General features: G+C 32.8%; 1 protein-coding gene across 6 annotated transcripts; it reads right to left on the bottom strand.

Annotated features, from left to right (window-relative positions):
• Nucleotides 1-609: 609 nt before the first annotated feature.
• Nucleotides 610-12,962, bottom strand: unk (RING finger protein unk). Of its 6 annotated transcripts, none has more exons than XM_033330822.2 (12): nucleotides 11,302-11,405; nucleotides 10,704-10,913; nucleotides 4,763-5,185; nucleotides 4,459-4,682; nucleotides 3,958-4,100; nucleotides 3,697-3,873; nucleotides 3,417-3,609; nucleotides 3,069-3,340; nucleotides 2,766-2,975; nucleotides 2,517-2,672; nucleotides 2,287-2,448; nucleotides 610-2,023 (listed from the first exon to the last, which is right to left on the bottom strand). In XM_033330822.2, exons 1-12 carry the CDS (start codon nucleotides 11,358-11,360, stop codon nucleotides 1,865-1,867), a joined length of 2,388 nt encoding a protein of 795 aa, XP_033186713.1. In that variant the 5' UTR covers nucleotides 11,361-11,405; the 3' UTR covers nucleotides 610-1,864. The 6 variants fall into 6 exon arrangements, with proteins under 6 accessions (XP_033186713.1, XP_076479154.1, XP_076479155.1 ...); XM_076623039.1 differs by having other exon boundaries at nucleotides 611-2,023; nucleotides 3,958-4,085; nucleotides 11,302-12,962; XM_076623040.1 differs by having other exon boundaries at nucleotides 612-2,023; nucleotides 3,958-4,085; nucleotides 4,480-4,682; nucleotides 11,302-12,962.
• Between the last annotated feature and the right edge of the window lie 120 nt (nucleotides 12,963-13,082).

Genomic DNA, 13,082 nt, shown 5'->3' with positions numbered 1-13,082 from the left:
ATTCACGCGTTTCATTGAAAAAAGTTAGTTGGCATGCTTTTTCAGTTGCATGTCGCTTATATCGAGCTGTAATACGTATGTCACATAATTATCGCTGGTATCATAAATATAAGTTACTCCTTCATCTTTTGATTAAATTGAAAAATCCTAAATATTCATAATATTTCTTACACCTAAAAATGTAAAAACTTATAACACAAAAATTGAGTTTAATTAATTTAGTAATGTACTTTTGTCGCAAAATTACGTTTCTTCATTACTATCACACACTACTTAATTTCAATAGTAAGTATATAACGTATTCATATACATATATGAATTATATATATATTCATTTATATTATATATATATTTATATTATATATAATATATATTATAATATATTTATATTATATATAATATATATTATAATATATTTATATTATATATAATATATATTATAATATATATATTATATATATAATATATTATAATATATATATTATATATATAATATATATTATATATATATTCATATATATATTCATGTATATTAAGCATACTTAAAGTTTAAAATGTAACATACTACATACCATATACAGAAGAGAAGCATAATGAAACATATACAAATGACTACCTACTAATTGATGTATTATCAACTATTAAGAGAGGAAAAAAGAAAAGAGAATAAAGAAATCGTATTGGTATAAAAATCTTAACTACCAACTATCACTGTTTTTCGATGTATCCAAAGTATAAAAACATTTTTTTAATGAATTATAATTTAAGTATATTTTATAGAAATTATAAAAGATGAAAAACAAAAAAATATATGTGTAAATAAATATCTAAGAAAAACAAAGTGAATAATGTCAAGAACATTGTAAGTTTGAAATAATACATATACCTTTCTTTTAACAATCAAATTGTTAAATGTATTATTTTCTTACATACCTTTCTTTTACGAATTCCAATTCGTTTTTTGTTATAAATATGAGCAATTTTATTATTTTGTATAAAAATCTAGAAATCATATATGTATATATATATTCCTTATATAATACAGGTATCGATAGTACCTTTTCAACCAAGGATATAAAATTTGTTAATACTTGTATTATTACCATCAGTACGGGTCAATTGAAAAATCCTATTTAAATATATATCTTTAAATACAATAGAAATATCATCTCTTGTGACATACGTTTAACAGCTCAACAATTGAGTGAAATTATTCTATAACTATTATATTGTGGGACATTAATCTTTTGTTGCGTTTAATTATGGTATTACAATTTTTTAAACAAATATATACTTTAGAGGTCCCAAAATTTTGTCCATCATTTATGATTATATTGTTTTTCTTTTCCTTCGCGTTACATTGTCTGTGTAACTGGCACACATGCGTGTTATTAAATGCTAACTATTTAGCTAGCACCCTGCTAGTAAATGTATCTTGTATTATATATTAATTAGTTTTCCATTCCAAGATCATTAATATGTGTCCTTAATATAAAGGATGTGATATCTGAATCTTGATGAATAGCTATATAGTAGCATGATGGTTGACACAAAAATGTATGACAAATACAGACTACGGAAACGAAGTCTTATCACATCCATATTCACTTTGGCGACAGTCAAATTATATATCTGAATAAATTTGTTCATCGTTTTTTTTGTTTCTTTTTTCTATTGCGGTTGTACATGTATCGCAATACAAATTCTTTTAATTGTTCATTTTATATACCATCGCATTTAAAGTACCGGGAATTTACGTTGAAAATCCTAGTACTACTCACATTAGAATTATGAGGATATTTGTCGTGGTTATTAAGAAAGAATGGAGATTATAACAACGGGTGTTCTAACAAAATATTCGGACCTAACTTGTGGAGACAACCGGAGTCTGGCAGTACGGGCACTCTCGTTGATTTGGAGCGCACGTCGAGCAGACCACGTAGTGGTTACAGGGTGAGAGGGTAACAGTGCGATTTTGTTCTTCGCAAACCATGCACTTTGTTGCCGTTTCTCTGTACAGCACCTGGAACGGCAACAACTGAGCTACCTATAGTGTTTCCATTAATCAGATCGATCGCAAATAGATTAGACTTTACAATTCTATCAAAGATAATCTTGATTGCCAATTGGAACGTGTTTAATTGATAATAGAAGAAAATTCTGTTTGATGAAGATGAGGTAGCTGTAGAATCTAATTCTTTCGCATCCTCTTCAGATAAATTAATCATTATTCGCGAAACGCTTGATATACCAGCTATTCAAGCTGGCATGACAACTTTGTTTTACCTTTTCTACTTCTTCGAGATCCGAACGAAGCTGTGATTGAATTGATTTTAATGCAGCTATCGATAACGATCTGAGCTCACTTGTTCTTCTCAATGTGTGAAGGTATGGTCCACCACCAGACGCTTCATTTTCTACCCTTAATGCTTTCACTTGTAACAAGGCCTGTTAACAATTTTTATATCGCCAACTTTATATATTTCACAGAAAAAACGAATATAACTACTATTTACCTCATCTCTCTGCTGTTCAGCGATACTTGCTTTTCTTTTAGCCTCCTCACTTTCTAATTGCCATGCGGCGCAAGCAGCTCTAGCTTGATTAATACGTTCGTCCCACGTTGCTAATTGCGCACGACTTGACGTCAATTCCTCCCTGAGCCTTTGTACCTAAGACAAATTAATGCAAACGACATGTCTCCTTTAAACTTTATTTTAGTTCATCAACAATAATGTTGAAATAAAAATTGGGGGAGTTCTAACCTCAGATAAAGATCCTGTGTTACTCGGACTAATGGAAAATGCATTAACCAATGGAGATGCTGGGAGAGGTTGAGTACGAGATGGAGACATTCCTTGATTTGTAAAATCAAATAAGCTACTATTAAATCCGCTAAGCTTAGAAGCTGAACTGCTAAGCTGTGAAATATGATTGCTAAATGGGTCTGATACTTGATTCATAAATGGCATAGTCTGAAATCAATGGAACAAAATAAAATATTAAAATAGTGCCAAGACATTCTTTTCTGCAACAGACGAAAGAACAGAATAAAATACTTCATTTACCGATTCTATTGAATCCTGGTGAGAAAATCTAGATCCAGTAAGAAAACCAGTCGAATGTAGATGCTGCAGTGGACTGGATGTTGATGGCGAAAAATTCGTAAGAACTGAACGTTCATTCATTCCAGGAATATTAACTGGTGCTGAGCTACCTAATAGTCCAGAACTTGCTAGGCCTGCTGATATTGAATTGCTAATTGGTGAATTCGTATCCCTATGAATTGATTCTACTAAATTTAAGGGGTCATCTAGATGTAACTCGTCCAATGCATTTCCTGAAAAGGAAAGAAATCATGATTAAAACTGGGTAAAAATATTCTTTTCCTTTATTCTTCCTTAACTTTACCTTACCTACTACAGATTCCACAGTATCATTTGGGTAAAATGAACTTGAAAGTGGTGAGACGGTAGTTGCTAATGAATGATTCCCTAAGGTTCCATTCAAACTATATGCACTATATAGGCTTTGTTTCAGTTGAGCTTTTTCTGCTTTCGTTAATAAAGGATCACTGTCTATTGTAACCACTTGTTTTCGTATTTCACCCTGTTTAATATTCGTAGAATTATTTGCTGGACCTTTATTAAATGTACAAATATTTGATCGATTCCAGAACCAAATGGTCAAACTTACAACTTGCAAAAGAGAACTGGGATTATAAAGTATGCTTGTTAACTTTTGCTGATTGGAAGTGTTTACAGTGCTATTGGAATTGGAGTTATGAAGTTGAGCACCAGGAGCTTTACTGTGTGAACTGTTACTGCCAACGCTACTAGTACTTGCTGATTCTGATACTTCACCGCTTCCATTCTGTAATTTAAATATTTAATGATATCGCTAAATTATATATTATCTAAAAGAAATTCATTATTTTTAGGTACATAGTAGACTTACACTACTATCACTAAGTTGTTTATCCTTCTCATGACTGCGCTTATCGGGTGGAAGCGCATTGCTTAGAATATCTGCCAGATTGGTGCCACAATCTATAGGTACCGCCATGTCCCTCGCCAGGCTCATTTCTTCTGTTGGCAACACTGCTCCATCAGCACACCATACCAACGTCCCAATATATCAATTTTGAGAAGCAATTTTGAATACTAAGTTTAATCATTTACAAAAGGCCTATGTTTACCAAATAGAGAGAGAGAAAGAGAAAGAAAGAGAAAAAAAGAGAAAAAATTCTCAAAAGCAAATATAAAATGTTAAATAATTTTTATATAGAAGCAATTACAAGCGCTTTTATACATTAGTAGACTTTGCGCGTTACATGAATTTATTTTGATCAATTGCATATCAAGCGATTAAGTATTGTGAATGAAGCCAATAAAATATTATTAAAAAAAAAAAAAGTTGCATGAAACTTACTAAAGTAGTAGTAACTGTTTTACGTACGGTTTATGAGGGTACACTCACGGTCAACATGTGCAAAAGCACAGAAGACTCCGCGTGGACAATATCCAGCTTGTTGTACATCATTACACTTTGTGGATTTGTATATCTCAGGATGGAATTGTTGTTCCGTACGTGTATGACAATATGTACAAGCATCTCCTTGTTCGCAATTGCCTGGTTCACCCCATTCTTCTCCATGTTTTACATTAGGACATGGTGTTGATCTAGAATGAAGTTTCAAGTTAGATACATTTGTAAATAGTTATTTTTAAAGTTTTTCTCAAATTTAGGGACAATTACTTACCTGTACTTGTACTTGCGCGGACTACGTCTTTTATCTTTACTGTTGTGATATTGTGGACAGGCATAGCCCTGACGACAAAGTCTTGGTGGACGTTTGCAAGGTTCTGTTTTGTAATTACTGAGTACATAATTCGTATCCTGCCATTTTGGATCTTCATTCATTAAGTTCCTTTCTTTGTCAAGTATGTTTGGTCCATTAGAAGATGAATTAGGATCAGAATCAGGGTTCTCCAGTGCCTGTATCTCCTTAATGTCATAAACAGGGGGACGAAGATCATGATTACCATGTGCAAAGGCACAATGAGGGCCATTCTTGACACAGAACCCACGTGTGTCTGTATCATGGACACACATGCAGGTTTTATAATAACGTAGGTGGTAACGCCTTTCTGTGTCGCCAGCAGTACGGTGAAGAAACGGACACCTGTTTAACAACAAAATTTATATAAATTAATTGAAGAACAGCACCATAATGTATATAAAAATGTACCATAAAAATGAAGATAACTTATTGAATAATTAACTATTATAAACTAATAGAATTTTACTAAATTAATGTTAATTAGGATATACAAATACATTAATTCAAAAGAATTGAATTTTAATACTACTCAATGTTAGACTAAATGTCAACTAAAAACTATTAAATATGGTTTGATAACAACATATTCAATGTAGGTCTTATAATACATGATAAATTATGTAATGATTATATAAGAGACTATACAAATTCAATTTAATGATTTTTGGACATTACAAGGAACTCATTTTTTTAATAAGAATTACAACTTAATATGGTTCGCGCATTCATGCTTTACGCGAGTTATTGTATCTTTTAAAATTTAACTTAGATTAGGAAAGAATGCAATATAATGCGGTAAACATTAAAAAATTTACAATAGTTATCAGAAAAACAAATACGACCTTGAACTTTCGATAGATAGTTTTATTTTCTGAGCTATAATTGTACCATAATGGTTTCGGAACATTTTACGGTGCCGCAACAAGGATTACCACATATAATTCTTTGTTGCCACCATGCCACGTAAGAGAAAATCAATATTAGTAGGCTCCTTTGTTTGGGAACTCGAGGCGCTGGATATTTTGGAGGGAAAACCGATCACAGATATTTTCATTTATTTTTTACATAAAATGTATATAGAAATATCTAAAATAAAATAATTTTTTAGCTAATTGTTTTTGTATTGTGGAAATAAAAATATAAAATCTTATTTAACAATACGTTATAATCTTCCATGAGATTAATGTTAAAAACATTTAAGAAAAGATTAATTTATCACAACTGATTTCAATTCAATTCTTTCGAATTTTTATTTCAGATAAAAATAGAATAATAAATGATTACAGTAACCATTATCGCAAACTTATGATTTATGAATGAAGAAAATCAACTAAAAATATAACGCTGCAAGCAACGAATATTCAGCACACCCTTATCATAATTAATAATACGACAAATATATCCGTGCACGAATTAGTTATCAATTAAAAACTCGCTCACAATCTTGTGTTCTTCAGAGGGAAAGTTGATGTGATAAAAGTTAAATTGTGATAATTATTGTAAATTATATTAAACAAAACGTAATTTTCACGTAAATGGAAAAAAAATTCGATCTTGAATAAATATTTAATTCTTCCTTCTTAAATACGTTAATGTAGCTACTTTGTATTTATATTTTTCTCCAAACTCAATAGAATATTCAAACTTACTTTAGCGTACATTGTATGTAAAAATGGATATAAATATTAATATACTAATAAAAATAATGATAATTTTTATTACTTAAATTTTTAAAACGTGTTTCAAATATTTATGTTAATAAATTAATTTAGAAAGGATTGTATCGATTTTGTTAATAGTTTGAATATAAAAATCTTTGTGGTATGTCTTAATAAGTATGTCGGGTTTACATTAGAATTAGGGTTAGGGGCGTGAAACGAATCTTCGTTTGGGTTACACGTTGTCGTTATGCAATGGAGAAGACATTGACTAGTGCAAATACGATTATTATAGAACCGGACAAGTAACCGCGGTAGTTAGGTGCTCGAGAAACTAATGACAATGATCCTAGGTTCAATAACGAATCCGCGGTCGACGGGATGATAGATGAACGTACTCACAAAATCTAAGTCGGACGCGTAATATTCACTGGTCGTAAAGAGTTACTCCTTTCATCAATGAGATCGCGAGAAAGAATGCCTTTCCCGTCCCGATGATGCCACAGAGGAAAACTATAATGGGGTGTGTCTAAGGATACGAGATCATCGGATTCGTCGAGAAAAGCCTTCGTTCAGAAAGTAAGGGAAATTGGCGTTGCTGCTAATTGGTCAATCTCCATATCGGTGGTTAGAAAAGGATGTTAGCCGCCCTCGAGGGAAAGTTGCTAGTGGGAGACGCCACTAGTTGAAAAATATGTCTCCTCTATCTTCCCGTAGTTGGGACAAAGACTGTTTGTCTGTTTGAAGGACTTTAGTTATCATCTTACTCGAAGAATAGGGTCTGCACGTGGCGAGCCACGGGACAGAAACCGTTGGAATGTTTATTGTCTCGTGTCGCCCCGAATATTTCTTTTAAGGAGAGCTATAGAATTACTCCATATCTTGTTAGGCAAAACGTTCATCCCGTGACCGCGGCTACGTTCGGCGACTGACTGTCGCCTCGAGCCCAAGCTCATTATCACGACTCTCGAACAATTACAATCGGGTTGAATAACTACAATTGTTCAATTACAGCTATAGTAGGCTCTAGGTTACAATGTTGCGGGATTATCCAAAATTCCAAAGGCTCCGGTGTTCTTTCATCTCCGACAAGTATATAATGTAATAGCAAAAGTTAATAAAATACTATAAAATCAATAATAACAGGTAATAAATAATAACAAATAATGCACAATTTGTTTTGCAAATTGTAACAAGCATAACGAAAATTTTTTAGCATAAAAATAATTCGTAAACATTTTTCACATTATTCCTGGCACATTTTTTTATAAGCTTTTACGTTGAACTTCGTCTATTAATGGTTTCACAAGCGTCTTAAAAGAAACTGGTTTCGTTTGTTTTCATTAACAGATAATAGGTTTTAATGTTTTTGGTGATAATTCTCGTAATTTTATTCATTCGTCTTAAAAGATCATTCATCAAAGTCTACTTATTCGTTTGTGCTTCTTATTTGTTTATTTTACACACATATGAGTTCTACAATATTAATTAACAAATAAGAAATGATTAAAACAATACTCTTTTTAAAAATAATATTCTGAGAACAATAAATCAACGATAAATTTTTATCAAGCAAGGAATTATCAACAAGATAATTTAAAACAATGACCTAAATCTATGTCTCAATATCATATCCTGCATGGATATCTAGAATTAAACAAATTCGAGTTAATAGCCTCAATATTATGCAAATATACTTATATATTTCTTTTTTCATATTTCATAGTGAACAGTTAGACGCCATTTATATACTTCAAATATTTAATATCGATTTCAGAATATTTCATATCGAAAGCGTTACAATATTATAATACAAATTAAGAAGCAAAGGGACGAAAGTGTAATAGAGGAAATGATAACCTCGAAAAAAAGATGGCCGCGGAAGAAAGTGTAGTTATACGCCTGAAAGCATGGAGAAATTTCTGCTTAGTTTCGTTGGGTTATCTACAATGGATGACAACAGGTTAACAGCCGACGGTAGCTATATTCTATCAGCAATGGCGACTGGAAAGCGTGTAAGCTTACATTCATAACAAGAGGAACATGACTCGCGATGTTTTAATTTGTTCGCTTCGATTCGATTGAATTAATCCAAAAACACGATGCATTAATTAGTTTGAAAATAATGATTCGCGATTGAGCCACAAAAACTAGTCAGAATCAATGAATATACCTATGTAACAGTTGATTCTTTTCCTTCCTTGCCTGAAGAATTTAGGTCAAATTTTCAACATACGTATTCTATGAGACAATCGAAACATAACCGTCGAATCTTTGAACTCTTTTGAATAAATACTTTAATTAAAAACATACTGTATTACGAAAAATTTTATAAAATGTAATTTTGAAACATTAAACATTAGATTTAAGATATTTTAATAATAGAACCACTGATAACTTAAGTAAAAGTGAAAAGAATAAATATTGCAAAAATTACTTAAATTCAAAAAAACATAATATTGCAAATGTATAGAATTACTAGAAACATTATGGATTTGTCATCTTGACTTCTTTGATAGTTCTAGGGCTAAGAAAATGGAGTTGATCATTTTCTTCTCTAAAGAAATTTATGAAAGATGTCTTACTTTTTGAGTAAGAATGCAAACATTATCTATAAAAAATCTATAATCGATAGTGATAGCCGAATGTTTATACTTATTATTTTTTAGAAATATAAATTGTACCAGTTTTCTGTATATTGTCCCCTTTCAGTTTCTTATTTAGAAACATAAAAAAATTTATTAGAAAAATCTGTTTTTTCTACGTGTTTGTATATGCATTAAATGTAATACGAACATATAAATGTATGCAATAAATAAATCACGGTTTGCATATACGCAATATTATGTTTATTAATTTTTTATTGTCATTCATATATTTGCAAACAATATCTACATATACATTGCACGTATTTCATTAAGGTAAAAGTTAAAATAACAAATAAAATAAAATAAAAGTACTACAGATGTTTATATAAAATCATATTCTTATAAACAAATGAAACCTAAATTAAGATGCATTTCATTTATTAAACATTATAATGAATACTTTTTACATAATTTCTTCATTTTTAATATTAAATTATCCACCTAATTTCTTTTCATATAATATTATCTACATTATTACATCTATAAATTCACTATATCTGTAATAAATATCTGTAATCTAGTCATAAGATGCGTGTAAATAAATGAAACTATTATGTCTACTATACACGTTCATACTGCTTTTCTGTCGTACACGAATCCGATATAAGAACGCAGCAATGTTTCGATCACTTTTGTTCGCTACATACATATATGTATGTTATATATTATATATATAACACATACGCATGCCCTCGAAAGTTACGTCGAAATTGGCCTCCTCTTCGTTACATAGGTTATTCTCAAAGAGATGTTACGTCGTTACGCATTACCACGCAGATGCATGTTACAACACGCGCGTGTCAACGACACAAAGAAATCCGATAGACCCCTCTGTTATTCTTTCACATCGATATCAAACTCGATCACGAAGAAACATTTTCATTCATACTTTAAAACTCATTTACGGTTTCCAAACTTGAGTAAGAATACGTTGCATGCTTTATAAGCAGAACAATGTTAATATGCTTACACACACGCGTGCGCGCGTAAGCACGCACATACATACACAACGAACAAAGAATAATAGATAATCATGTCTCTTTTCCTCTATAAAATTCGTAGGTGTTTCAAAGTGAAAGGATGATAATAAGAATCTTTTAATACGGAAAGATTAAATGTTAAATACTACGTAAGTTTTGATGCCGTCGGCTGACTGCGACAAATCGATGTATCTGACATAAGAGATATAGTAATGTCGCGTTAACTGGCCAGAATTTTGCTTCACTAACTGACCGTCTCTACTTCCACCACTTCGTCAAACTGATTTCTTGAAGTGAGTCTTTAATATTATATATGTAAAATAAACAAACATATCAATGTATCGATATCTCAGGTCTTATCCAATAAAGAGATAGATACTGGAGATTTCTCAGAAACGTACCTCTCTCGTTAACTGGCCAAATAAGCTTTGATCTCGGTGGCCAATTAACGAAACACACAACTGTATCACTCGTAATACCCTCTACCGACGGACGAGTAATCCACCGATAGCGTAACCCCACGGTAAAAATGGTATATAATGTATACACAATGCTAACTGATAGATAAACTTACTCGTCTCCATCTGGACATATGCCGGTAGTCTCGTCGTACTTGGTGCAATAATTATCAGCGCTATAGTTGAAGGTGCGGTCCCTCTTTCTCACCGGTCTTCGCCTCCGCTGGTTCATAAAGTGCCAGTTGAAGCACGTGAAGGGTCGGTGCTGTGTGCATTTGCGCTGTATAAAGAGGGGACATTGTTCGACGCGAAATTCCTTCAAGTATCTGGAATGCGAATCCACAGAGCTACACATTATTTCGTGGCGTATTTTGACGCGCGCGTCGATGCCGCGCTGCTGTGCTCGCGCGGCCCTCCCTCTTTTATTCCGTTCTCTTTCGTTTTCTTTTCTCTTTTTGTTTTTATTTTATTTTATTTTATTTGCATATGGACATAGGCATATACGTATTTATCATTACGTGTATTTTTTTATTATATTATATTTTCATTAGAATTCTCTTTTTTTTGTTAAGCACTTCACTTTTTTATCATTATTATTATATTTAATTTTTATCCGAATCACGCACTCTTTCTTTCTTTCAGTACTCTCAGAAATTTCTTTTTTATCCAACACTTTTTTCTTTCACGTAGCACGCGCGACCGGCGCTTACTTACGTGTAATGATTCGCCTTTTCCGCCTGAGCTGTCAACAAAGGTTTAGAGTCGGACTTCATCTTGGACAACACAACCGAGCAACGCGCGCGCACACATAGACGGGGGCCGAGTCACACTCTCTCTCCTCTCCCGTTTTTTCTCGTCGTCCTCGTCGTCGTCGTCGTACCCGTCGTCGTCGTCGTCGTAAGCCGTCGCGTAGTCTGTCTTTCGCCCCTTCACCCCTCGCTAAACTTTCAACCATCTATCGGACACGGAATGCGGGACATAGGGTGCGCACGACGCAATACACATTATATGCGCCGAAACTATCCAATCCTTGTGCTCTCTCCCAGTCACGTGACTGCTTCTCTTTCAAGGTCATTGATGTTTTGGTTCTCTCCGTACCGTAAACACGCACCCGTGCTCAATGCTCGGCCTCTTACAATAAGAATTTGATTTTTCTACACTTTATCGATTCTGTATCAGGTCCTATTTCAGACTGATTTAATTATTTTTGTATGTAATTCTAGAGCTCTCCTGTGTGTGGAAAAGAGAAGGACGCCGAAAATGCAACAATCGATTACTAAAGCTCGACCTCGATCGAGTTCCGATTCTATGCTACGTTCTCACCGAAGCTGAGTCAACATCGTGTAACCAAGTCTTCTGCAAATACCGATTGCGTCTTATTTTTGATATTCTGTTAATAAATATATCAATTATACATGTAGTTTGTACGTTGATTCGTGTTAATGAAAATTCTTTCCTTTTCTTTAGGTTCGAATATACTTTCGATACATGCTTCGTGTGAATTATATATAAAGTACTATCGATATCTTCCTTTTCTTGTAATAGATTCGCTTATTCTCTTGCTTAATTTTTTACTGTTATTCAAATGTGGCTTACTTTAATATTTAATACCTCTTGAAAAATAAATGTATATAGGTTCTGGTAAAAATAGTAATAGAATAAATTGAGAATGAATCAGTAAATGCTTGTTTTAATACGCGTTGCGTTGCGAAATATAGAATCATAAATGACACGCGTGAAAATGTCCGGCCTATTTATTTTGTTCATCGTAGCTGCATGTCGGTCTGTGATTCGGTATATCGATTCGATTGAAACGCCTCAGTTTTGTTCACACTCTCACTTTCACTTTCTACATCATACTGGATTTTGTATACTATGTTACTTCTTTGGTCACTGATCTAATACATTTCACAACTCCCTGGGCTTTTAACACACAATACTTAAAATGTATATCACAGGCACGTTTTCAGCTGCTCGCTAACGTAACTCGTTATCGTAAAGGTTACGCGTATGAATCATCATTTCTTATCGGTTCTTTACAACAATTTCGATACATATTTAGATACCTGTGTTGAGTACGGTCAAGCTTCATCGGTTTTTCCTCGACGATGATCGTCTAGACTTGTCCCGACCACGCTTCGTGACTTGTATCTGCGATATGCAACGTTTAACATCACCTTTCGCATCACCGAGAATTCGTCTATTTCCCCCCTCTTTCATAAATAAAACGTATTAAAAGCTTCCATTTCATTGTGACCAAAAGTTTCAACTTTTCTTACAAAGCGATTTTACGAGACCAATTCGATTTTTGATTTACAATTCTTCCCTTTTTCATAATTGTCGCTGCATTTATAATAAATTTCTCAAATTTACAATTTCCGCTTAAACGTCACACATATGAGGAAATACCGGTTTTCTGAGCATGCGCAATTGAGCGAATATGTGTTATGAACGAAATACGCAATTTCGACCAATCAGAGGGCAGATACGCAACA

The sequence above is a fragment of the Bombus vancouverensis genome, chromosome 12 (assembly GCF_051014615.1).
Source record: "Bombus vancouverensis nearcticus chromosome 12, iyBomVanc1_principal, whole genome shotgun sequence".
Taxonomy (NCBI): Eukaryota; Metazoa; Arthropoda; class Insecta; order Hymenoptera; family Apidae; genus Bombus; species Bombus vancouverensis.
Note: the sequence above shows the minus strand (reverse complement) of the source record. Positions and strands in the feature narration are given on the sequence as shown.